This window comes from Acinonyx jubatus, chromosome D4, assembly GCF_027475565.1.
Source record: "Acinonyx jubatus isolate Ajub_Pintada_27869175 chromosome D4, VMU_Ajub_asm_v1.0, whole genome shotgun sequence".
Classification (NCBI taxonomy): domain Eukaryota; kingdom Metazoa; phylum Chordata; class Mammalia; order Carnivora; family Felidae; genus Acinonyx; species Acinonyx jubatus.
Window position 1 is genome coordinate 85,743,901 of NC_069391.1, and position 26,942 is coordinate 85,770,842.

The 26,942-nt window shown below is 44.4% G+C and overlaps 1 protein-coding gene across 12 annotated transcripts in view; it reads right to left on the reverse strand.

Moving 5' to 3' along the window:
* GLIS3 (GLIS family zinc finger 3) overlaps nucleotides 1-26,942 on the reverse strand; it is a 578,617-nt gene that overhangs the window by 283,253 nt on the left and 268,422 nt on the right. For 11 of the 12 annotated variants that reach the window (XM_053205324.1, XM_053205318.1, XM_053205322.1 and 8 more), the window contains 2 exons: nucleotides 15,634-15,841; nucleotides 7,469-8,594 (listed from right to left, as the gene is read on the reverse strand). In XM_053205324.1, the coding sequence (XP_053061299.1) occupies nucleotides 7,469-8,594; nucleotides 15,634-15,841 (1,334 nt within the window). The remainder of the gene's footprint in view (nucleotides 1-7,468; nucleotides 8,595-15,633; nucleotides 15,842-26,942) is intronic. The other variant, XM_053205323.1, reaches the window with a different exon arrangement.

A 26,942-nucleotide genomic window follows, 5' to 3' on the forward strand; every position in this document is an offset into this window, starting at 1 on the left:
CACTGCCTGGCATTGGAACGTTCATTGTCCTATTGATAGTCCATTGTCCTATTGATAGTCTAGATGCCCTACCTAGTAATTATAGTAGAAACTAATAAATCTGCACGGAAAGAAAAATAAAACATCTCTTTTCCACATCCTTCTCCCCGGAGCTTGAAGAAAACACTTCTGGAAAGATCAAAGAGAATCAGACTACCTTTTTTTTTTTTTTTTTTTTGGAAAAATAAACGTGTTTGGTCTTTCACTCTACACACTAAGATTCTGTCTGGACTCCGAGATGTCAGCGCGACCAAAGGTAATCAAGACATATTCCAAAGGTCACAGAAGACATTTCTAATAAATTGCCAAACTAATTTTACACTGGTGCAGTCTGAAGGAACTAAGAAAAACACACTTTAGAATCCATATAGGAGCAAACGTCAAAAGGTTTGAAATACATTCCCCTAATCAGATTGTTCATGCAAAGATTTACATAATTCTTTCTAATTTTAAAAACATAATTTCGGGGCATGAAATCAGAGAAAAACCACAAAGCAAATATGAACTAAAAGGAACATCAACCGTCATGTAGTTAATGATTTTGTTTTATGAGGATAAAGCCTCCAAATATTTAACCTCTTAGGATTCCTCTCATTATCTATTGTTTTTCATTAATCCTAGAATTGCAGGGCAAAGAAACAGAAACCACAATTCGCTTTGAAATGTTTGCCCAAATCTGCTACGAATTTATTTTCAGGACAGAGTTCATGAAAGGCCAGCTCTCCAGGTAAAATGGATTAAATGCCTTCTAAAGGGAAATAAAATTAAACCACTACCAAATGGAAGGCTTCTAAACTGTGTTTTGGGATGTGAAATTCAATTTGACAGACGCCTTATAGACTGTGGTCGATGCCCCATCTGATGAGAATTTCTGTGGTTTTACATTTACCTGCACCAAGGGGGTTGTAATTTATGGTAACATATATACGTCTGCAGTATGTTGAACATGTAAATATGTCAGTATCTCTTTCTTAGGTAAAATCAATGGGAAAAAAAAAATCCTGCGATTTAGAATTTCTTTTTTCTTTTTTTTAATCACAGAGCTCGCATTAACTATTTGACAGACTGATGCCTCGTGGGATAGAACTTGGAAACCACACTCTCTCTGATCTTTACCAGATGTTTCGCTGGTGGTGTTTCAGCCTCCAGAGACAAAGAGGATATTAATGTTAATTTTATTTATTTAATCACATCAGGCAGATTTGATAAAAGGGAAAATTCAATATTTTGGTAATTTACCAACTCTTCAGAAACATCCCTGGTAGCAAAAGTGTTTTGAAGACCATTTTATATTAAAAGCAGAAAGGCTGCATTACCTTACCTTTAAAAATGGGAACAAGGTGGCAAATTCGTCTGTTGCACTTTTAACTCAGGGGGGCAGGAAGGGGCGATGACATACATCGCTCAGCACAGTCTCATCCCAACCTTCGCCTGACTATTAATTGCACAGGAAGAGTACCCTGACACGAAAGGGATGCTCAGCTGAAAGCCTTCTGCCACTACCAGAGTCCCTCAGTTATCATCGTATTTCTTGTCTCCGAATGTTATTCCAAGGGAACAAGAAATTACCCTAATCACTGTCAGGACAGTAGAGATAATGAAGATGTGGTCGCTACAAAACACTGCCTCCCCACACCTTAACTGAAATGACAGAGCCGGCCTTCATTTCCTTAGAGTTCAATGTCAGAACACGGAAGCTTTCAGAGCACCGGTGCCCACCCTTGGCTCCACTTTAGAATCACCTGGGAAGTAGCCCCCGGGACCAATGACATCACAGGCTCCGGGGTGGGACCCAGGTCTGGGTCCTTTATAAAGCCTTTCAGGCAATTCTAATGTCAGCCAAGGTTAAGAACCACCTGCTTGCAGGTGCTAAGTAGGCAAGAGGCAAACAACTTAGTAGTCTAAGAAAAATCACGTTAATTTCTCCAGCTCTGTTCTCGTCATCTGAAAAAAAAAATGATATGTATGGAAGGGAGGTGGAGTGTTAGACTCATTATTGACTTTCTTTTATCTGTAGATAATTCATACTTACAGTTATGAAATATTTCAAACAGCATAGCACAGAAAATATTTTAAGATACCTATGACACCTATATTACTACCACCCAAGCTAAAAAGAACTTAATATTTGTTTCCATTCTCTCATTCTTGGAAAACAGATGGGGCGACATACCTATCCCATTTCTTCTTACTTCTTTCCTCTCTAGAAGTATCCACTATTCTAAGGTTACTGATTGTCCTGCCCAGTCCAATTTTATTATTTAACCAAGTAATTATATGTCTGCAACAACTATATAACACTGATTAGTGTGTGTCTAAATCTATACAAATTGTATTACACTGCATATACCCTTGTATGCATTTAGTATTTTTCATGCAACATTGTTTTCTGAGATGTATCCACACTGATATCTATCTATCCATCTATCCTATCCATCCATCTACCTATTCATCTATAGAGATTTATACACAGTTCGTTAATTTTAAACTCCTTTCTATTATCTCATTAAGAATAAATCACAGTTTATGGATTTATTTCATCTATGGACAGATCATTTACCTTTTCTTTTTTAAAGAAACAGAAGTACAATAAACATCTTTTTGCATATGGCCCTGTCACCATATGCAAGAGTTTCTCTAGGGTAGACATATAGACATGGTTTTGTTGGATATGCTCACGTTTTTTAACCTTAAATTTTTTCATTTAATTTCAGAAAGAGAAAGAGCATGAGAAAGCAGGGGAGAGTGTCAGAGGGAGAGGGTGAGGAGTGGGGGGAGAGAGAGGGAGAGAGAGAGAGAGAGAAAACGAACTTGTAAGCAGGTTCTGGCTTAGCAGGAAGCCAATGCAAGGCTCAATCCCACGACACTAGTGTCATGACCTGAGCCAAAATCAGAATCGGATGATCAACCGACTCAGCCACCCAGGCGCATCTGGATATGCTCACTTTTACCTTTACTAGATATTCCCCAATTGCTTTCCCAAAGTGGTTACACCAATTACTCTTACCAGCAACCTTAATGCATTCCTTGTTCTCTCTGTCCTCACCAATACTTGACATTATGAGGATTTATTAATTGCTTCCAATTTGAAGGTTATAAAGTGGTCACGAATAGTTATAGTTTCCTACGGTCTCTTCTGCTCATTGAACTGTGGCCACCGGTCTCTTCTGCTCATTTAACTGTGGCCACCGCATCAGTGCCAAGCCTTATCAAAATAACAAAAGAAAGGATGTGATTGAAAAAGCTTCCTCCAAAGTTTACAGTGAATTTACTTTTCCTCAAGAAATGTCTTACATGGCTAATGCTGGCCCATGAACCCATAAATCAGGCCATTAAAGAGGAATGGGGACATGGCCCCGGCTCTGTATTTATTTTCTTGTATTCCATAATCCAATGTTACTTAAAAAGCAAACTGCCCAATATTCTAGCCAAAGCAAACAGTCCGGACTTTGCCAGGCAAAATGCCTGTGGAGAAATGAGTCAATTCATACAAAATTCAAAGCTGTCTTTGGTCAGTGACATTTTCGTGAAAATCTGTGGGTGGGTCAAAGTCTTGCAAAATTCCTTCTTGCCATTGGACAAAATTCATCCAGGAAAAATAAGCAAAATTAAGTGGCGACCCACATTCCCCCTAATTCCCTTCTTAACACTCCCTAACCTCCCAGCACAACTGCTTGCTGTTGTATGCCAAGGCCAGCCATCAGTGTTTCTGATGCTGGCAACAGAGCGGCTCACTGTCCCCCTTTTGCCCCTGCTCGCTCTGCTCCCATCAGATAGGCTTTCTCACGAGAAGTACTGGCAGACAGAGTGTGCCTGATCTCATTCAGAATACACCTTCCTGGGAATGCTACCCGGGCGTTAACACATTCTTCAACTTCGTGGCTAAAAGACCTGTGGTCGAGACATTCTCAGTGGGCGCTCTATTGGAACCATTGCGATGGCTGCTGTTAGAGATGGTTAATGTCTATCAATAATTTGGGATGATACTTTATGTTGCCTTTTTAGGACTGTGAAACAGGGGTTTGAGAAAGAAAGAAATTCTGAGGCTCCGTGACTTATTCTGACTTGAGTGAGCGAACCATTCTCATCTCAGAAAAACATAAAAGACTTCAGCACAGTCGTACCTGGGAATGCTCAAAAGTTTTGGTGAAATCTGAGATTCATCAGTGTTGGGATTGGTCTACCGTCTGGAAGGTCAAAACAGAATGATTCAGCATCTAGAAATGGCTTCAGTTAGTAGACGGCAGTGAGCGGACTCAGGTATTTTTAATATAACGTTGCCATATCCCGGTTTCTGATTTAATGGAGGGTCTGTCTGTCTGACTGCCCGCTGAGGACTTCCATTCTCCAGGCCCTTGCCACTGGCTGGGAATATCTCTGTCATCGGGGCCAGGCCTGGAAAGAGAGCAGCCGGTCTGGCTTTCCACAGAAGAAGAAGAATGAGATGTAGAGAAGGGTGGAGTTGTTTGGGTGGGAAAGAGAAAAGAAACCGTTCTCTTCTTCCAGTAAGTTAACCAAATAATAAATGAGCAATCCTCCCCCCATTCTGCCACCTCAAATCCAGAGTGATCCGGATCCCAGAGTTCTGGGTGAGACAGACGAGTTACAGTCAGAGATTCTGAGAGCACGTTCTCCCCATGCGTGAGCTGGAATGTGGCATCCAGAGAGAACACCGGCGCTAGTCTCTTACCGTAAGCACGCTGTCGCTGAATAGCCCCGTCACACACCCTTCTGCCACCATGACTTCCAGAAGCACAGTGTGCTGCTTGTAGCCATGGTCACCAAACACAATTGGGTCATCACATCTTTCTTGGGTCAAGAAGCTAAGTGAGTGAAAATGATGACTAACTCTAACTATGGTTCAGAGAAAATTAAGAGCAGTTAAACATACGTGAAACAAAAGTGAACTGGGGCCTATAATTTAAGCTGCTCCTAGCCTTTGTGGCATGTGACATGGCCACAAAAACCCAAAGATCACTTCATGTCTCTAAGAGATGAATGTGGTCATTTGACTTGGCAACCATCTGGAGCTTTGAATCAACTACCATCAGATTTCAAAGCAGTGGGAGATGAAATATTTCAGTGTTAACAATTCTTTGTGTCTGGATTCCAAGAGTGTAGAGACTGGTTTTGCAAAAGGCAGAAAATGCATCCTTTCAGATGAGTATCCACGTTAAGTATGGCGTCTTCTCCCCGTGGCCACAGCCCAAGTGGACCACCGAGCTCCACAGCAAAGGTATTTGCTGCCCCTCAGCTAGAACCCTACAAATCAAGCAGATGACATATGGCGACATAATAGTTGTGAAAGACAAAGTGCTCACACTGTGTACGTTTTGTATGAAAACGGATACCTTCCTGCTAAAAACATACAGTCCCGAGACTAGAATTGCAGTATTAGTCGGCTCCAAAGAAACCCTGTTTTGTAGAAATACATTTGCACTGTAGCATGTGTGACTTAATGCGCTGTGGGTCTAGATTTGATAGGCCAGCATCAAATCTGGCAATCTGAATTTTTTGGTTCCATCCAGAAGTGGGAAGTACGCAGACTAGGGAAGAAAAGAATTCATCTCCCGTACCCATCCTGAAAAATACAATGAAAAGCTATCCAGAGGTCTGCAAATGCTCACTTCTCAGCTTATTCTTTCACCGAAGTATTTCTATTTTTAATAGTCATCATGCACTTTAGCAAAAGTCAACTTTATAAAGTTATACGCCGCTGCAAAGTCTGGGAACAGTGGGAAAATGGGGAAACCCGACTGCACAAAAATTAATTTTGCAATGCAAAAAATATTTTTTGGATAATTCAAGCCTTTATGTTTATTTCAGCAAAGCCAAATCCAGCAAACTATTTTCAGCCAGGATTAGTCAGAACTAAAAGGTTGGACTGTTTTCCTTCACAGACCGAATGTCTTTCCTGCCTGCAATAGGCCCGTGTGTTCCAAACGGAGTAAATGGAATTGCCTTCAATTGCTTGTCTCTTTCTGGCATTTTTAATGCAGAACCCTACTGACAGAGCAAGGTTTTGCTGCCTGAAATGTAATTATTCTTTTCACTCATATAACCTGGCGTTCTCACAACGTATTAGCTTCTGGTTTTCCTCAAGAAAAATCGCAACATGGGGCAGAAGGTAACGGCAAGAAATGCAATTTCATTGCACCAGAAATTCTTAAAACTCTTTCAGAAATACCTACTGGATTGTAAAAAGGTGCTTCTAATACCTGCATTACAGCTATCACCTGTTTGGTTTGCTTTTACAAAAATCAGACAACGGGACCAATCTACAATCAAACACAAACATGGCCCAAGTTCTTTCTCATCAAGACCTACTATAGCGAGGAGCGACTCTGGCCAGGGTCTAAATCAGTTCCTTTTCGAGATGATTTATACATTTCACGCATTCGGTGAGCGGCGGCATATCCAATATCCGGGGAGCACCTACAATTCTCGGATTTTAACTCTGAAAGAAATAGTCCTGTCCATCTAAGCTAATATAAAACACATGTTCTTCTCCTTCAAAGAGTTAAGCGAGCTGTCTGAGACTGTGCAAAGCTGCCCTATGATCCTAAGGGTGATGTCCTGCTTGTAAACCCTCAGGGTTTCTGCTAGGTGTGAAATGATTGTGAAATCACTTAAGGGTCCTATTATTCAAAAATAGTAAGTTTTGCCAAGAAACAGACACAGTTCCAGGATCGATGTCGTGAAAAGGGGAGGCAGGGGAGAAAGAGACGCTACGCCTGCTCCCTTCCACACCAAAGTCCCCTCTTGCTTCCTTCTTCTTGTACTTCCCCACAAAATTGTCTCTCCTTAAAATCCAGCAAGATCCTGTGAGATCCTGCTTCTGTGGGATCCCCTGGGTGTTGTTATGCCGGCTATAAATCATTAACTAGTCTCACAAGCCCGGAGTGCCGCGGTGTGGGTGTATGCGGCAACATTTTTACTAGCCAAGTCGCTAAGTGTGAGTTCCTTTCCAAATATCAGAACTACACCCTCCTCCAACCCCAGTGCTCGCCCAAGTTATTGGAGGGGAGGAAAGAATCACTGACTATTTGCTTTGGAAAAAAAGCTGAAGCTCGCTGGTAGGCAGTGTGTGTTTCTCTGCCCTGCACATTTCAGCAACTTCAAGCTGGTGCCTGGGAGGCAGGGATTTTCCAAGATTCTGGACAGCGCGGCCGATATCCACCTCCCCCTGACGTTTTGGGATCACGTTACGTCTGCAGAAGAGCATCGCGAAGTGGAGAGAGACCACTGCCGCTAATAATTTAAAACAACCTGTCCTGTCCCGGGGCTGAAGGGAAGTCACCTTTCATGGATCCCTAGGCCCGCACGTATCCAAATTCCGAAATGCCTAGGAGGAGCCCCGACTGGCGGCCAAGTTCGGAAAGACCCCCGTGCACCTGCAGCGACCCCCTGCGACCCTGAGGAGACTCACCGTGCACTTGTTGGGCTTCTCCCCGGAGTGGACCCGCATGTGGATCAGCAGTTTGTACCGGGCGTTGAACGGCTTGTACCTGCGAGGACAGCCGGCCCAGAAGCAAGTGAAGTCTTCCCCTTTGCGCTGGTCGATGTGAACCTTCTCGATGTGGCGCACAAGTTCCTCCTGCTGCTCGTACAGGGCGCTGCAGTCGATCCAGCGACAGCAGTGTTTGCCCCCCGCATCTTCCACGTCGCCGTCCTCGTCCAGCGCGGCCCGCGGCAGGGCCAGCGGCGGGGCGCGGGGGCCCAGCTCCGGGTGGTGCAGGTGTGGGTGGGCGTGGTAGGGGGGCGGGGGGCCCTGGGGGGCCATCGGCAGCGGGGGCAGCGGGGCCGCGGGGGGCAGGTCCAGGGCGCCCCCTGGGAAGTCGTCCAGGCGCTCGGTCTTGAGCAGGCCGGCCGGCTGGCCATCGGGGTCGGGCAGGCCGTGCTGCACCACCGTGTTGGCGACCAGGCCGGGCTGCGGGCCCCCGTGCTCCAGCTGCTGCATGCGCTCGTACTCCAGCGCGCCGTCCTCGCCGTAGGCCGGGGGCACAGGGCCCCCGCCCCCGCCCGCCCCCCGCACGCCCTTCTGGCCGCTGGGCCCGGAGCACGGCGAGGGGATGCAGCTTCCGCGCACGCCGAGGAAGTGCCCGTAGACCTCGGGCTGCGGGGACACGTTGGCCGGGGAAGCCCTCGACCCGTTGATGTAGGCCACCAGCGACGTGGGCGAGGTGCGGATGATGGTATTGAAGTCTATCCCAATGCCATCGGACAGCGGGGACAAGGACAGCGCTCTCTTCTTGGAGCGGGCCGAGTGGGACCTGGCCGACGAGTGCCGGGGGCTCGGGTAAGGAGAGTGGCTGTTGTCCACGCCGAAAAGATAGGACGGCAGTGAGTTAGAGACATTATTGCTGGACATGGCTGTCCCCGGAGGAAGGCTAAGGAGGTCCCCTAGATCGATGCCATTCTGGGAGCCGTGGCTGGAGGGCAGCGACGGGACAGCCCTGTAGCCATGAGACCACTCTTGTTTCACGCTCAAGGCCGACTGACTTTCCGTCAGACTCAAAGTCGTGGACGCCAAAGACTCACGAGAAGTAAGGGACCTGGAACAGCAGCCAGAAAGGGGGGGGAAAAGACAAACATTTTAGCAGGATATGGATTGCTTAAGAGCTAAAAGAACACTGCATTGACAATCCCTTAAGTATTTCCCCTAATTACATTCTCGGCTAAACACACATTCTTTGGCTAAGATAAAACCCCAGGCTTTTAGTTCCAGGTAAATAACATTTTACCAAGAAGAACAATAGCGGCTAATGCTCACTGGAATCACAAAACAAAAGATCTATTGTTATAAATAATCTTAATACTTTAATGATAATAAATAGCCCTTGCTTTGTTTTTAAATATCTTTTTTAATGTCAGGGGAAAAATTTAGAGACCTGGGAATAATTACTGATGCCATTTCATGGCAAACCAAATAAGCAAGTATTTATTAAGCACTTACTGTGCACAGCACACTACAGACAGACATTGCAGGGGATACGAGTCTAAACAGAGTTCCACCCTTTGAGCATATTCTATTTGGCTAAGTAAAACAGAAACCCATGCTTCATTTGGGGGGAAAAGAAGTGAATCCTCAAAGTCAAACGGTCATCCAGGGGACCCAATACTAATTTCACAACATTTCACTGATGATCAGGAATTCTAAAGATTTCTTGAAGAGATAGCAACTCACTCCATCAGCGCTCAGTGACAACATCAAATCAACCCAGGAAATGAAAATATACAAAAGACAGCTATGATACATAAGGGAATGACAGCCTGAAAAATCAAGCCCTATTTGGAATTATGCACTTGGGCCATGTAGGGTTTAACGACGCTTGCTAGTCTGGGGTTTTCCATGAGTCCCTGTACTTAATTAGAGCAGCCCTGGGACCAAGAGCAGATTTTCTGCATTTAGGAGAGTCCACTTTGGCAACAATCTGTCTCCTGTTCTTCTTACCCTTTATGAAACATGCCCCACGGGTCACAGTCTTTACCTGCATCTCAAAATGGCTTGTAACGTAGTCTGGCCACTTGAAAATTTGTTTCGCTTTACTGGGACACCACTGCCTTAAAAAGCGTTGAAAGGAAATGTCCAACCCTTGGACGTAAATTCGTCACGAAGAGGTTAGCTGTATCACTCACTTGATTTCCTGATGCAGACAGGGTATCTATCAGAAAAACCTGGCTCATTCTGATGTACCTGCACTGGCTTTCTACGGAGATCCACCCCCCGCCCCCCCGCCAAAAATTAACCAAAACAAGATACTCAACAGAGCATCTCTCTTCCCAGAACGCCAGAACGAACCCATTTACTATACTACAGCTGTGGTACAGCAACCTGTTGCAAAGAACTGAGGGAAAGGAGAGAAGCATTCCCATCCCATCTGTTCCTCCAGCTCCTTCTCACTAAATGGGAGCCAGGAACACTGTTTCCTACAAGCATGAGATATCAGTAAGAAAACATCTTGACTCTCAAATGCACAGGATAAGGTGATAGATAACACCGTTATCGATGTGATGTTTCCATCGAGTGAAGTAATGTTTACCAATGACAAACACAGCAGGAATTTACGTCCAGTTGCCCTTGACACAGATTTTTTTTTCACCATCCCCATTTTTATATTCGGGCTGAAGTCCTTTTGCAAGCCCCAAAGTGGTTTCTGAACCATCCGTGTTTTTTTTTTTTTAATTCCCCGTGGACATTTTCAATTATTTCCCCCCCCCCCCCCCCCCGCACACCTGCAGCATGCAAGGACTCCTTGCAGAAATCAGCTCAGGGCTCCTGGTGATGGGATGTCAAGGGCCTTTTGGTCCCTTCCCCAGAGAGATTCCGGAATTGCTTTCTGACCCAAGCCAAATCAGTAGTCATGTCATATATGAGGCAAAGACAACTGACTTTGCTTTACACCCTGAGGTCGAGAAGGTTTACAGAACATTCTCAAATGGTCCATTTGCCTGGTCACTGTCATACTGGAGCATTTCAGACTTTTAAGCAGTGAATATCGGGCAGAAGGTCTTTTACCCACCCGCATATACTTTGCATGTGAGATTACATTATTTAGTTTGAGGGCAGCCTACAGTGAGACATGTTCATTTATTCCACTGTCGAGAGATATTTCTTATTTTTTCCAAATTACACCTAATTATGGCATGATTCAAATCTGATCATAACCCCAGGCAGGCACGTCCTTTGGCTCTGTGGACATCTCAGTTTCCTAAGACAGTTACCATATACTTTCCAGAAAGCAAATGCTATATTCTGTTTTCTATGGCAATAATATGAACAGAGAACTCACTCTTCTATATCAAACACCTAATACGAACAAAACTTCCAACAAATGAGCTTTGCCTAGCCACCAATCTCCCCCATGTGCAATTATCCAGCTATTTCCATCATTCAAAGTTCTAATCCATGAAACTTCTCCCAAATACACCAGCTCTCAGAAGAGACCTCTTTCCAAAAGAAGTTGTATACTGTCTGTACTGTGCCTTAAATGTAGCCTCCGCTATAGGCATCTGTGGGTGTTATCCTTCTCAGTGAAATCCAAAACCCTTCCACACGAGGAATCATTTTTGTCTCCCTGGTACCCACCAGACTATGAGATATATCATAAGTTTTCAAAAACTGTTGATTAAGAAGGTGAATAATCAGTATGATGATATGTCACCATCATTTATAGCTTACAAGGTATCTTCCCTGCACATAATCACATGTGATACAGCCTGTGAGGTGAGTAAACTGGATTTTTAAAATAACTTCTATATTACAGAGAATAAAACTGAGGCTCTGTGCAATTCCCCCCACTGATACCCAACAAACACACACAGAAACTCCTTATGGAAATACAAATGAAGTCGCCTTGGACAGGCAGTCACCTAGCCAGATCACATATATCTCCGTTTTGTCCACATCATACCCCACATGTGGTCCAGAATGCTCTGCCTGGTTCACAGACCTGGTATAACAAGCTTAAGGTCCTACAAGCTAGGATTAGAACCCACATTTTCTGTTCTCCTTCTGCAACAAGGCGCTAAATGATCGTGAGAAGAGTCCCAAGGACTCTCTCCTATAGCCCCTGATGCTGGGCACACCAGGCACACGGGGAAGAAACTGACAAAGGGCTGTGGATCTATCACCATACAAGACAGTCTCCATTTCCGTATGTTCACCTGCTCCTATGGGTATTATTGCTGGTGACTGGTTAATTTGGAGCTCTATAGGAAAGGAAAGAGACAGAGCTCAAACCAAATAAAACCATTATGAGAAACTCCATCAGTGAAACAGGTTAGGGTGGCTGGTGAGGCAAGAGATTAGTAACCCTCATGGCACCATAAGGGGTGTGATGGCCAAGCTGGATGGCTTGGTTCAACACCAAGTTCAAAAGAAATACTAACTTACAGATCACATTGACTTCCTCAAACTGATCCTCAAGAGAATATATGTTATATACGACATGGGAAACACGAGCCCTAGTCTATCTTTAAGTTCTCATCTATGAGCATGGGCAAATGCCCCAGAAGAATTAGCACTCCATCTGAAGGCAGTATGACTTTATAAAATACTAGAACTTACCGAGAGCCCACAGTCCATCCTCAATCCCCTTGGCCTCCTCTGAGCTTTGTGGAGACATTCCAACCCAAAAGGGAACCCTAAGAAACTCCACCACCAGTAATCACCTCCAAGTATCTCCGGTTTACTAGCTCTAGTATGACCTAGATCACAGATCTAGAATGACATTATTAGACTGATGGTCGCACTCTGTAACCGACAACAGGCTAAGTGACACAAGGCAAAGCATTTAGACTTTATGGGTCTTGGTTCCACCATCTATAAAACAGAGATAATACTTGCAGATGGTTTATGAATATTCAATCATAAAATGCAGAATCACAATATATGTGAATGTACTAGGAAAGCTAAACACATACAAAACCCATGCAAGTAGTGTCTAATCTCTCCTGTGGCCCAACTTTTGCTACACTGGCACATGGAGCCACTGTAGAGGCTATCCTAACAGCACTTGTCATTTTAGACGAAATACACACGATACAAAAAAACTCTGTCTTACAGAGTTTTGGCAATGCCTAAACCAAGAATGGCTGCTGGGTCTTCGAGAAGGTAAGGTATAGTTTGCATTTGTCAGTAACTGGGGCTAGTCAGAAATGGTTGGGAAACTGACAGAGGCAAATACACAGCATCAGGGCACGTTGTGCATCCTGGATTAAACATAACCCAGCAAAGCTACAGAACAGTGCATTTTCCAAAATGAGCACTCCGGAAGAAAAGTACTCAAATAAGGTCCAAAGAAGAAATACACACAGCAAATCTATGGGGGACTAGTCAATATTATCAATCATTAAGAGAATTCGGATTAAGATCAAGTAACAATTTGCACACCAAACTGGCAAAAGGTACCAAAACAATAAAACCTAGTACTTAATAAGAAATCAGGAACTCTCAGATTACTGGTGAGTTTATCAATGCGTAGACCTTTCCTGCAGTGCAATTTGGGAATACATATCAAAAGCCTCAAAGCTGTACATCTCCTTTAACTCAGCCACTTTGCTTCTAAGAATTTATTCTAATAACCAGGGCCCCCGGGTGGCTCAGTCGGTTAAGCATCCAATTTCGGCTCAGGTCATGATCTCATGGTTCACAGAATCAGACCCCTGTTTCGGATTCTGTGTGCTTGTCTCTCTCTCTCTCTCTCTGCCCCTCCCCCACTCACACACTGTCTTTCTCTCTCAAAAATAAACATTACAAATTAAAAAAAAATTGTTCTAATAACCAGAGATATGCAACAGAAGATTTACAGAATCGAGCCAATAAAGTATTACTTATAATATTTAAACAAAGGGAACCAACTAAAACTGCTCAGTAATAAGAGACTGATAAAAATGCTAGTTTTTAAAAAAAAATAAAATGGAATCTTGGGCGGGAAGAAACCATTATATGATGCTGAAGGTTTTTATTACAAAACAAAGTGTTTCTATTAACTAAAAAAAAAAAAAAGGAAATTATAACACTATGTAGATAATTATAGATCAATTTGGTAGAAAGAAAAACTTAGGCCTCTGATGATGTGTTTGCACATAACTGGAAGGGTGTGTCTCATAATCCCCCCCATGGTCGCCTGTGTGTGGTAGGGTCCCGGAGAACTATCATTTACTTGTGCTTTTCCATATTTTCCATCACGAATAATAACTACATAGATAATCAGGAGAAAACAATAAATTTTACAGCTTTCTATAGGACAGCCATCGCTCTGTCTGAACAGTTCATTCCCCCTCACCCACTTCCCCCGGGCATGTCTCCAGTGGATAAAACACACAGATGATTCTGTCTCCGTCTTCTCTTTATCTCTAGACAGCAAAATGCCTTCAAGTTGAACGGCTGCCTCCTACCCTTTCTCTCCTCTGATGGAACACACAAACCAACTTAAGGATCACAAATAAATGCAACCTTCCCAAATTGCTAAAAGTAATTTCCATACTTCACCAAGCCACCCCACCTCCCAACTCCTGTTCCTTTGCTCACCCTGCCAAAGAATTATTTCCATAGAAGGACTCACAGAATACAGAGTCCAAAAACATATGTCAATGCACCTTTAAGATGCTGTCCTTTAAGGATACGAAATTATGCTAAGGAATCAGATATGCCAGAAAACACTGAGATAATGACCCTTCTCTGGCCGACCCATGAAAGGGACTGCATCAGGTGCGTGGCTGAAGCCGCCTGTGCCCTGCCTGCCATCACTTTCTCCATTAATTATGACTCTCTGCCTTCAAGGCATGTGCTGGACTTGCCACAGACGGGAAGCTGAAGGTTTCCCAATGACACCTATCCCAGAGCACAGTTAATTTTACATGCAATACTCAGCAAGTGTGAGGAGTCCCTCCAGGCATAATCATCGATGGGAAAATGACAGCAGCAGTTTCCCATCACAAAAATTCTCAGGTGAAAAACAAGTTTCCATCTCATGGAAAAACTGGCATGAAATAAAGGATCCGGGAACTCTGATTTCTGAGTCTCAAGCAGTGGCTGGGAGGATGGTGCAGACAGGTGAGAGGGAAAAGAGACAGAGGGGAAGCGGGGGGAAGGAGAGCAAGGAGGAACGGGCCCCCACGACTGTGAGACACGTCAGCAGATTCCGTCCCCCGGGAAGAGGAACAGAGGTCTGAGAGTCCAATTCCTTTCCAAAATCACAGTTACAGCAGGGCCAGGATGAAGAGGCAAAAACTCTAGATTGTGTGTCTCAAGGAAGGCTACTTAAGGAAGATGAACCCAATCATTTCAAGCACAGAAATGGACTTTAGGCATTGCACGGTATTTTGATTTTAGGTTCCCTATCGTATCAACCTTGAGAGATAACAAAGATTTGTCCGCAGGGGTGATTGCCCCTTCGTATTCGATTCTCTCCCACAGAGACTGACACACAGCCCTTACTGGGGCCACATATTCCGGCACCGGAGGAGGCACTGTGGTGAAATGCTGTGTAATTCATACCTGAAAGCGTGTCTTCCCCGACACGTGGTAAAGTCTGGAAATGATAACTTCTATCTTTACTTCTACCATCTCCCTAAACTTCAACTGTTGCATTATGCAGACGGTAGGTACTTCATCGATATCTGGGTGGACATGCGGATGCATGGACAGACAAAACAGAGGAGAAAGCAGCCTGGGGACACTGCCGCACATACACCGAAAATGAGCAGCTCAGAGAGATGTAGACGGCACGTTTTGCTTCTCCAGCCATGACTGGACCCAGCCTCCCCAGGAGTTGCCGGATTTACACACAAGGCCTTAGTCACTAAGGCCCCCAAATCTGGGGGGCAAACTGGGCACTAATTTCACTCGCGCTATGAGACAGTAGGTATTAAACCATTCTTCCCAATTAAGATGATATTATGACACATTCTTAGTTTTTATACACATTCCCCTACAAAGCTCAAATCCAAAGAGTTGCTTGAGTGAGTATATGTGTGTGTGTGTGTGTGTGTGTGTGTGTGCGCACATGTGTTCAGGAAGGGAAGGGAAAGCACTCGTGGGGTGTGATTATACCATAAGAAGGGGGGAAAAAAAAAGTAACTTGAGACCTGGTATCTGAAGGAGGTATATTCAGGTTGGCAGCATTCATTGCCCTCTGTAAGCTAGGACTGATCTGGTTGCATGCTGTAGAGACCTGGCTTGCTGGAGGTGAACTGGGTCCCAGTCGCTGAACCATCATGGGACTGCTGGTGACCACTAGATTGTTGCAGCTGCCTTTTCCAATGGACTTGCACTGAGGCCCAAAGCCAAGAGCCCCTAAAAACAAATGAATCAGGTTAGCTTTCATGTCCCTTACATCAGAAATCAGTCAATACACACACGTGCACACTTACGTCGGGACTCCTCTTTCAAGCCAGTCCTCGGATCATCTTTTTGTTCATTTTTAGGATTAGTGATACCAAAAGCATTCTGTAGTTCCAATTAAAAAGCCATTGCTGCAATAAAAACCCTACAATAAAAATCACCATTGATACAAAATGTGCTTACATTTCGCTCCTTCTACATAGAAGTACCCAGTTATTCAGAACCATATTCTATCATGTCCTTCCCTAAAGGGTTAAGGTGGTAAGTAGACAGGATTACTTGCATCTAGAAGTTTCTTCTAGAATAGTCCATGTTTTGAATCACCCAGCAAGGAAAGTTGACACTACTGAACAAAACACATTTAACTGGTTTACTTCCTTCCAATTCTGGCCTTCTATGACACCACTTTTAAGGGAGATAGTCTGGCCATGTCTTTCCAATTCTGATTTCTCCTCTTCATCCCAATACATTGTCATCGGACATATACCCTATTAAAAAAAAATCAGGATGAAAGAGTAGCAAACAAAACACTCATTCTAAAAACAGGACAGTAACGAAGTCCAACATAGACTTCTCATTTCATTAGTAACCATCTCCAAATGCAGTAAAATTTGGTACGTACCCCAAGGAGAAAGGGAAAAAAAAGAAACCCACAAAAATCTGTGTCATGATGGAAAAGTGAAAAGCATCAAGAGAAAGTCGAACACCGCCATGAGTCACTTATAAAAAAAAAATAATCGTGGTTGGATCATTCTAGACATTCTTTTCACATGGATGTACTTTTTCAAACATTCTTTGCAAACTACCTGGTCAAGTCTCAGTGACTGTACACTCTGTTCCCATTTCAGGCAAAAATAAATATGATGTCAGATTTTAACAAATTAGGCTCTAAAATCTTTTTCACCAAGTTCCCCATACTCCTCATTAATCTATCTGGGATCAAAGTAAGTAGAAAATCATCATGGTAACTTTCCTTAGCCCTAACGGACATAATTTCCTATTTTGTTTTCCAGAAATTAAATCAACAACCAAAAAATGACTTTGTCATCTTTTGTAACATTCTCTTCTAAGAGCCCACAAAACTAAAGGATAAACAAGAACTCGGAGCAATGACCATACTCTCATCAATGAAACCACATCTCAAAAATGCTGAGAGAGTCACAGTGTTTTTAGCTGGCGGGAGCCTGCTTTTTAGTCCAGCCCTCTGGGAAATCTCAGTGGTAATTCGCTTGCCCAAGGCCACACGGGGATTTCATGACAGAGCAGAAATGGATTCCACTCTGGTGTATTTTCATGGTACCTGTAAGCTTAAGTTTAGATACTGGATGCTTAGTTTCCTCCTTGGATACTTGCCAAGACCATTAGCTCCAACAGAAATTTCTCTAATTTTTTTTTTCTCTCTACTCACCCACTGCTGCTTATACCTGATGTATCTTCTCGTGCCTTGAAAGACCTATCACAGATAGTCTCTCTTCTCTCATAAACTCATACAACACTGTGCCCTCAGGCCATCTTGACACCAAAAGCAGTGGATGTGTTCTCGTGCAATGATCGTAAACTTAGTATTTTTGCAGTTTCCAACAAGCTACATGCCATTTGCTTTTCAAACTCTCTTTTCACCTTGGAAAGTGGCAATGTGATGGTTCGTGGCCTAGCCTGGTGTGGAAGACACTTGAAATGCCCCCCCAGGTTCCATCACTATAGCCACTGCTACTAAAAGCAACATCAGATGTCAGGTATTCAGTCAAACTCAATGTCACACATCGTCTGATTCCTTCTCCACAAAAAGGTACTAATACCTACCTTTAAAACAAAGACATATTAGCAGCTGGAACAGCACAACCAAAGAAATACTACCTGAAGACAAAGCATATTGATACTTTCTTTCATCAAAGCTAAGAGGCCATATATTGTAAGGCACAGTATTCTTTTATATGAGGTAAGAACACGCTGCCGGAGAAACTCGTGTCAAGGTTTCAGAGACACTCTGATGTGGAAACACGCATACCTTAGAATCAATAAATACGAACATGATCGAATTTATTTTCCATTTCCATTTTCACTGCCTCAACTCAGAGGTCACCTCCTCCCCCCTCCCCTCCCCCACTGCCAGCTGGGCAGATGCGACCAGTGCTTTTCCTCCCCCCACCACCTCTCACAACACATCTGCCTCGGCGCCTTTCGGGAACTGTAATGTTTACGTGCCTGTCACCTCCTCCTCTTTTATACCTTATGGCTCTTTAAAGACCTTGGCTGAGGCAGTTCTGCTTCTGGGGTACCTAGCGAAAGGGCCCGGTGACAGTACCAACCGAAGTGTGTCACTGAAGTTAAGAAGGAATGAATGAATGTGGACACAGAGAACAGGTTAGTGGTTCCGGGGGAGGGGTGGTGAAGGGACCTACAGTTCCACTGACAAAATAAGTAAGTCATGGGCATGTCCTGTACAGTGTGGTGACTATGGGTAATAATACTGTGTTGCGTATTTGAAAGCTGTTAAGGGAGTCAATCTTAAAAGCCCTCATCACAAGAAAGAAAAGAAAGAAAGAAAGAAAGAAAGAACGAAAGAAAGGAAGAAAGGAAGAAAGAAAGAGAGGAAGGAAGGAAGGAAGGAAGGAAGGAAGGAAGGAAGGAAGGAAGGAAGGAAAGAAAAAGAAAGAAAGAAAGAAAGAGAGAAAGAAAGAGAGGAAGGAAGGAAGGAAGGAAGGAAGGAAGGAAGGAAGGAAGGAAGGGAAAGGAAGGAAGGAAGGACAGAAGGAAGGAAGGACGGATGGAAGGAAGGAAGGAAGGAAGAGAAAGGAAGGAAGGAAAGAAGGAAGGAAGGAAGGAAGGAAAAAGGAAGGAAGAACGAGAAACGAAGGAAGGAAGGAAGGAAGGAAGGAAGGAAGGAAGGAAGGAAGAAGAAAGAAAGAAAGAAAGAAAGAAAGAAAGAAAGAAAGAAAGAAAAGAAAAAGAAAGAAAGAAAGAAAGAAAAGAAAAAGAAAGAAAGAGAGGAAGGAAGGAAGGAAGGAAGGAAGGGAAAGAAAGAAAGAAAGAAAGAAAGAAAGAAAGAAAGAAAGAAAGAAAGAGAGGAAGGAAGGAAGGAAGGAAGGAAGGAAGAGAAAGAAAGAAAGAAAGAAAGAGAAAGAAAAAGAGAAACGAAGGAAGGAAGGAAGAGAAAGGAAGGAAGAAAAGAAGGAAGGAAGGAAGGAAGAGAAAGGAAGGAAGAAAAGAAGGAAGGAAGGAAGAAAAAGAAAGAAAGAAAGAAAGAAAGAAAGAAAGAAAGAAAGAGAAAGAAAGAAAGAAAGAGAAAAAGAAAGAAAGAAAGAAAGAAAAGGGAGGAAAGAAGGAAGAGAAAGAAAGAAAGAAACAAAGAAAGAAGGAAGGAAGGAAGGAAGGAGGGAAGGATGTGTGGATGGTAACCAGGCTTCCTGGGGGGATCATTTCACAGTGCGTGTAAATACAGAATCCCCGTGTGGCACACTTGAAACCAATATGGCGTCACATGGCAGTTACACCTCAATGAACAAAAATTTTGATGAATGAATGAAAAATAAAAGACAGTTGCACATGAATATTAAAGAGTCACACATTATTTCCACCGAATCCCTCCTGGTTTTCAAAAACAAACTCCAGCTAAGTCCCCCTTGATGCTTCTCCACAGCACTGCCGACTAGGTCTGAGCCAAAGACGAAGCCGGTGGGAATAATTAGAAACCCGTCCTCCCGGGTGACAACTGCCTCTGTAACCCTCCGCCCTGGCTTCGCACAGTCAGACCATCTCCTCGCTCTGTAACAGAGACATTAACCCTCCCTTCCCCAGTGTCGCCTCATTGTTACCACACCACTTCCTCCTCCCAAACTCCCTGGCCACCTTGAATCTCATCTAACCACAGAGGAATGGCAGCGTCTGAAAGCACGAGGGTGAACAGTAAATGTATGGGAAACAGACCACGATTGTGGCGCAGCCGTGAGAACGTTCTGGAAAATGGTACTGTCCCTCTCATGAGGAGAGGCAGACGATACTCTGACCAAGGTCCACGGTGCTCAATGCAACCATCCAACTCCAATGTTGTTTTCATGGTGCCAGACAGAAGGAGCACCCCCAGACCGCTCAGAAGCACGCTGTGCTCTGGAGGCAGCCTGACTTGGGGTGGCCCGCCTCCACCCCCGGTGGTCATGTGACTCGGGCAATTACTGCAGCGTTTGTAGGCCTTGTCCCTATGTCCTCTCATCTGTAAAATGGGAAGAGCAATAACACTACCTCACAGGACTGCTGTGCGTCTAGCACCGATCACACACGTGAAGGACCCCGCACATTTCCTGGCACGTAGTAGGTAGTCGGTGGATGTCAGGTGTCAGTGTAGTCCCTGCTGCTATTATTATTCATGCCTCACACTGCTTTTGTGTTGCGTTCTCTTTCTTGAAGAAGAAAACACTTTCTTATAATTCCTTGCGCAAAACAAGATAGTAAATGATGCTATTTAATTCTCTACCCACTTCCAATATTCTCTCTGCTTTGAGGCCAGAGCCAACTTTTTAAAAACCAGGTGTCATCGCAGATAGAAGAGAAGCTTGCATTTGGCCAAGTTTGAATGTTCCTTGGCTTGTCACTCCCTGAAAACAAACCACACAACTTTTCTGTCTCCCAGATGTGCCAACCACTTGTGTGCTGGTTTTCGTTTTGAAATACCGCTTATTTTTAGAGACTGCATGATGTTTTTTAAAAACGTGTTTACGGCTCAAGGAAGGATCTGAGGAGATGGCATTCTGAGTACTACATACGTTTTAGCCAAAATCACTGCGTGCTGGTGAGGAGTGCAAAAGTACTACATTTTTGAGTCTCAGAACCGAGAAGTAATCTTCGCAGGGGCATGTTTTTAATTAACGTCTTCGTTAGTTAAAAGGGTTCTCTTGAAGTCCAACAGTGGATGGTGTCACCATTCTCCCTGCTGAGGCTACGCCCCTCAGAATGATTGATGTTTACCCACTGGTTCCTCTAGAAATGACAGAGATATGGAGGGGGGACAGAAACGGCATATATGTGGGAGGGTCTTAGGGAGAAGTACACAAAGTTTGTCGTTGTTATTATTCCTTTAACTGAACCTTGCTGAATGCCTAAACCAGGGAGCCCCTGGAGACAGATGGACAGGGTCTTGGCCTCCATGAAGCCCTTATTCTGGCTTGAGATGAATACCAAACCAACTATCCATTACAAAAGTGGCGATCCCTGCTTCTAGGCTGGGTCGTATGAAATGGCTTTCTCTATAGGTCAAATATGACCAAATAAAAACAGTTTCTATATGGTTCAACCTAACACAAACGCAGGTTGGTATGGAAACAGAAAAATAATCCACATCGGGATTTGAGTCCTGTCTCCCCAACACACTGGCTGTGTGACACTGGGCAAGGGCTCTAATGTCTCTGTGCCTTGATGTCCTATTCCCTAAAATGGGGACAGTGAAAGGGTAAGCATCTATTAATATATGCCTTTCCATCTCTGAGGACCAGGATTTCCTTCCCATCCTTTCACTTTAAAACATTTCAGAACTATAGAAAAATTGCAAGAACAGCACAATGAAGTCTGCTTTGTCTCTTGATAAACTGTATTTACCGCTTTATCCATCCAGCTCTCTATCTCTACATAAGATTACTGTTACTACTATTAATTTGTTGAACCATTTAAAAATAGAGATTTTTGTCCTTCACCCCTAAATACATAAAACCATAGAATAATCATCAAATTCAAGACATTTGGCAATGACATATTAGCATGAAATATACCACTTATATTCAAATATTACCAATTATCCCAATAATACCCTTCAGAGCAGTTGTTTTGCAATCTAGGATCATGCATTTCAAGGAAAGGTTTTGCGACTCATGCTGAGGTAGGTTAGTAAATCACTGCATATCAGGGCACTGAAGGAAGATGAAAAAGTAGAAAAATGGAGGGAAAAAAAAAGTACAAATTAACAGCACGTAAGCACTACAGTGAGTACGGTTAGCACCCCAGCTCCACCATGGACTGCCTGTGTGACCTTAGACAACCTACTTAACCTCTCTGTGCCTCACTGTCCTGATCTCTAAAACGGGACTAATACGAGTACACACCTCACTGAGTTGTTTTGAGGATTAAAATATCTACGACAGGTCGTATATTTAGGGCTTGGCACTTAATAAATACACTGTAAGTGTTAATTATATTTTATTCAAGGGCTTCCCTCATACCTTTCTGAAATTGTTTTTAACACCTCTTCTCTCCGGAGTGACAAAGACTACAGGCTGGCACCCCCCTTTCCAAGACCTTCTCAACACACAGTAGACTTCTCCCCCTGTGGATGGGCCCCGGCTTCAGGGCTCCCTCTTTCGTTCATATTCCACCCGAAGACTGGAAATTAAAAAAGCCTGCATACTAAGCACACCCCACTTGCCATGTAGTATAGTAACAATTTAGCGCTTGTATGTGTGTAGCGTGTGACTCTGAACACGTCGAGGCATGGGTAAATGGCCAACACCACCAAATGATGAGAATCGGAAGGACATAACTGGCTTTTCTACCCAGGGCAAAGCATCTCAAGCTAGCAAATGTGACAAATGCTCAAAACTGCACGAAACCCTATGGACGGTAAGGAATACTGGACATGGCGTCCTGCCTCCACGGAGCTTACCATCTGTCGAGACAACACATACTCGCCTGGGAACCATCAGATAATGAGACTGGACTTTATAGGATTAAGCAGGAAGCTGAATTTCAGAGATGGGAGTTCAGAGGAGGGAGAGATCTCTGTGTTCCAGACAATTCATCGAAGAAGAAGAATTTTAACCACAAAGGCATTTCCCGGAGTTCTTCAGGAAGTCGAAGGGTATTCAATGGTAACAAATATGGCAAGGTGACGGAGAGATCCATAGTCAAATAGCTTTGGGAAACCCAATGTAACAAAGTTAAATGTATCTTTCTATTACAGAGCCTTTACCCTTAGAGCTTTCAAAAGTGCGCATGCATATAATAACACTCCCAGAGGAGCAAATAAAAGGAAGGACGAGCACACGGACGAGAAGGAGATGCCTGAGTGTAGTCATGGAAACAGCAGGAGCAGGCAAGGCGTGTGCTGGGGCGGAAGGAAGAGGAGTCAGGGCTGCCTGTAGGAGGAGGCTCTGTCTGACCACCAGGAGAACGGGAGGAGACAGACTCAGGACTGCTTTGTCGTCCTGGAGAACTTGCTCTAACAACCTGCCGGTAGGTATTCATCAATGGCTCCAAACCCAGCTGCGAATCAGTGTTTCCAGATTCACAGGCTCCCCCTGTGAATTACTGCAGACTCACAGGTGCCCCCTCCCACCAACAAGGTCAGAAGCTACTGGAGCAACGGGCCAGCCGGCAGCTACCTGGACCCTGTGCCGTGGTGGTGGTGGTGCGCCCGCTGAAAGCCAGCCCTGCCCAAGAGTAATCGGGAGGCCTCGGGGACAAAGCTGGAGGTGCACGTGAACCAGAAGCCGCCCGCGGGCTGGTCAAGGACAGAAATAAGGAGGTGCCGCTCATGGAAGCAAGAATAAGGTGGAGGGTTTCCTAATTGGTTGACAAAGATCCAGGAGATGGAATTTAAAAAGGAGGGGGGAATCACATAAAGACTGGTTTGGGGGAACTACACTGCAAAGTGAGGTACTTCATCCCAGCCAGTAAACGGGCCAAACCTGAATCCAGAGTGATGAAGGTTCCCACGAGGGCGTGTACTTCTCCGACTACTTTGCCCTCAGGAGCGCAGCTGGTATCCACCAAGTTTACCCCACAAAGAATACAACTTTCACACCAACACTCTTTGTCAGCATTCTGGAATGTTGGCCCCCTAGTACAGAATCACCAGCATTACTCATTGCATTTGATCCCTGCATTAAACGGGATCGTATTTATACCCCGAGAGATTAAAAAATATCATATTCCTTTCTGTGCCACTCAGGGACCCAGATTCCTAGACATGAAGCCTCAGTCTTGCCCCCCACCACCAGGCACTGCTGCTAAGATGTTATTAATACACAGCTCTGAACCACCTCACAAAGATGTGAAGATACATTGAACAACATTCCCGAAGCGTATATGCTAAAGTCCCATCAGTCAGCTATTGTACATCAATTATCAACTAATTAGTACAGAGTGCTTATGCTGACCCTTCTGTTCTCCCTTGTAATGATTTGCCGAGTTAACTGAGAGCTGCTATGCTCCGTAGAGACTCTGACTTTAGCAAGAGTGTTAAATAAAGTTCACCAACAATTAGCCTAGAAAACCAAAGAGGAAATGTAAGCACATTTTACTGCTTTTCCCTCGACAAATTTTCTAACAATCCCATGGGAAGAAAGGAGATATATTTGTTAAATAAGCAAATGATTACTCTGAAATATGGTAATACCAGTGCAGGCATGTTTAGGAATGTACTGCTCGGCGATCAGGTATTTATTTCCCGTGTCCCTGCACCGTGCTACAGTGTATACGCCAGGGAGGGCGGGTCCACAGATGGTTCTGGCTTACAATCTAATGTAATGGGCTTAAACCATGGGAGTAATCTTTAAAAATAAAGGAGTTCAAGATGAAATAGTTACACTGGCTCTATGAGGAGAGGGCTTCCATAAATAGTAAGAAAGGCCGGGAGCAAAGAGGGGAGGGCGCAGACTCTAATGGGAGAAAACTGCCCCTGTCCCGCCTCGAGCAGGTCACATTTATAACCGCCACCTGTGGGCTTGGGGCCTTGCCGTACGAATGGAGCCCTAGTGTTGGGTTAGCCCTCAAAGAGCATCTGACCAGCTGGAGACAACTGTAACCAATGCAGGAAACGATCAGGAAACACCCAATCTTAAACTCCGTTGCCATCATGCTGAGCGCATAAAGTGTCCAAACAAGAAAAACATCTGCATAAACTGGAGGGGGCTTGGTGGAAGGGGTAAGGCTGGGTCTCAGCCTCTTGATGCTGGAGGGGAGAGGGCAGCACAAAGAGTGGGCGGGCCACAGCGAGGAGGGAACGTGGTGTGGAGGCAGCACGGTGAAGCAGAAAAGAATGGGAATACTGGGGCCAGCCGTGTGACCTTGGGCAAGTTCCTTAAACTCTCTGTGCCTCTGTTTCCTAATCGGGAAAGTGGGGATGGTAAGTGTACCTGTCTTCACGAGGCTGTTTGGAGAACTAATAAGTCAATGGGTGTAAAACACTTAGAATAGTGCCCAGCGCACAGAAAGTACTCTATAAGCCACAGGGATTCACATTCTGATTAAAGATTTTCAGATTATATGGGACCTCCTAGGCCAGCCCCCTGTCCCCCTCGAGAAAGCTATAGTGTTTGGGCACACCTGTGATGTGCTGAGGAACTACAAAGGGGACAGTCTAACTATTTATAGTACATATGGAAACAGCAAAGACTGAAGACAGGAAGCCAAGCTAGGACACTGTGGCTACGATCTCAGGATGCAGTGATGAGGCTTGGGACAAGTCGGGCAGAAGCAAACACAGAGTAACTTCAAATGACCTTAGAAAGAAAGCAGGAAGGAAGGTTCTTGAAGGGCCTATAAGAAGTACTAGATTACAAAGTCTTCTCCAAAAATCAAGGTCATGTTTTCCCTGAGCTGTCATACGCACCCCCCTCCCCGACAGCCCCAAGTCAACCGGAAGCAACGATGGAAGGAGAAATGGAAAGCAGCCCACTGGTGAGACCCCTCCCCATATGGACCAGTGACTGGGGCCCCTCTGTCAGAGAGCAGGTGCCCCACATGTATTTGCTGGGCGAATGAATACAGAAAAAAACCTTTAGGGCAACCCATAAGGCAGGGCGAGTTCAAACCACAAATGTAGTTGAGAAGTCCCCACTTAAATGTATCATAAATGGAAGAAAGACAATAATCCTTGGTGAACACAACTGTTGGAGACACTGGTCTCCAAGGTACTGAACAGTTGGGAACATTACTAGTTTGCCTCCCTTTCTCCACACTCCCTACACACACACACACACACACACACACACACTCAACATGAAAGGAGCGTAGTCTAAATCACTCAATACAAATCAATAGAATTTTTTTTTCAGCATCTAAGAGCTGGTTCAGAGGCAAAATCCCATTCAATCCTTTGTATTAGAGATAGCTTCTTAGTTCTAAAAGGCAAGTCTAACACAGCCATCATTAAGAGCTGCTAGGCTCTCTCTGTTTTCCCTCAAACCATAGTTCCTCAGAACTGTCCGAAGAGACACATACTCTACCATAAATATTTTCTGTTACATATGCTACATGGGCTGGCAAGTCCAGATGGGATGCCCAGAAGCATCAGACCCAGAGAAGAGGCAATGATTATGGAGATTACACTTTCCTACATTAAAAATTCAGTCACCCATCTTCTAAGAACCAGACAGCACCCAGCTTCCTACACCCAGAAGTCCCCAGGGCTAAGAGACTGCCTCTAGGCCATAGCCTCTGGACACTGTGCTCCAAAAAAGCCCATGAGCAGTCCAGGTATATGGCAAGAAGATGTGCTGAGCTATGATTTATCACTTGTGTTCCTTTGTCCCAGAGGGGTTATTGTAACAGAGCTAAAAGTAGATGCTGTTCAATTCCATCCTCTCTCCTAGTCCTGTGTAGAACCGTAACCCCACTGAGATACCCAGGTGCTCTGAGGAGGAAGCCAGGAGAAGGGGAGAGTGCCCAAAGTCAAGGAAGGCAGTGGGGGTGGGGCTCATGGCTGCATGACAAACCTACAAAGACCAGACTCTGCATCTGGGACTCCGGCCCCTGCGGGTGCTTGTGGCCGAGCAATGCACAGACCAACACACTTCTGGAGACCCTATGGGCCTGGTCAGTGGGCACCTCAGCAAGAATCTGTGGACCACGAACCAGGAAAGCTCTTGGAATGTTCTGCTCTGTACAAAGATCCTGGGATCTTGCTTCACCCCAGCAAGATAGTAGGCATCCCCAGGCAACGATGACTGACTAAAGTTCCTACTCACCAACAAGATGGGGTCTTGGAGTCTGATTTGTTTTGATTTAAAGGAGGTAGTTCAAAAAACCATTTCTTGTACATGCATTGGTGAAATAAATTATGAAGGTA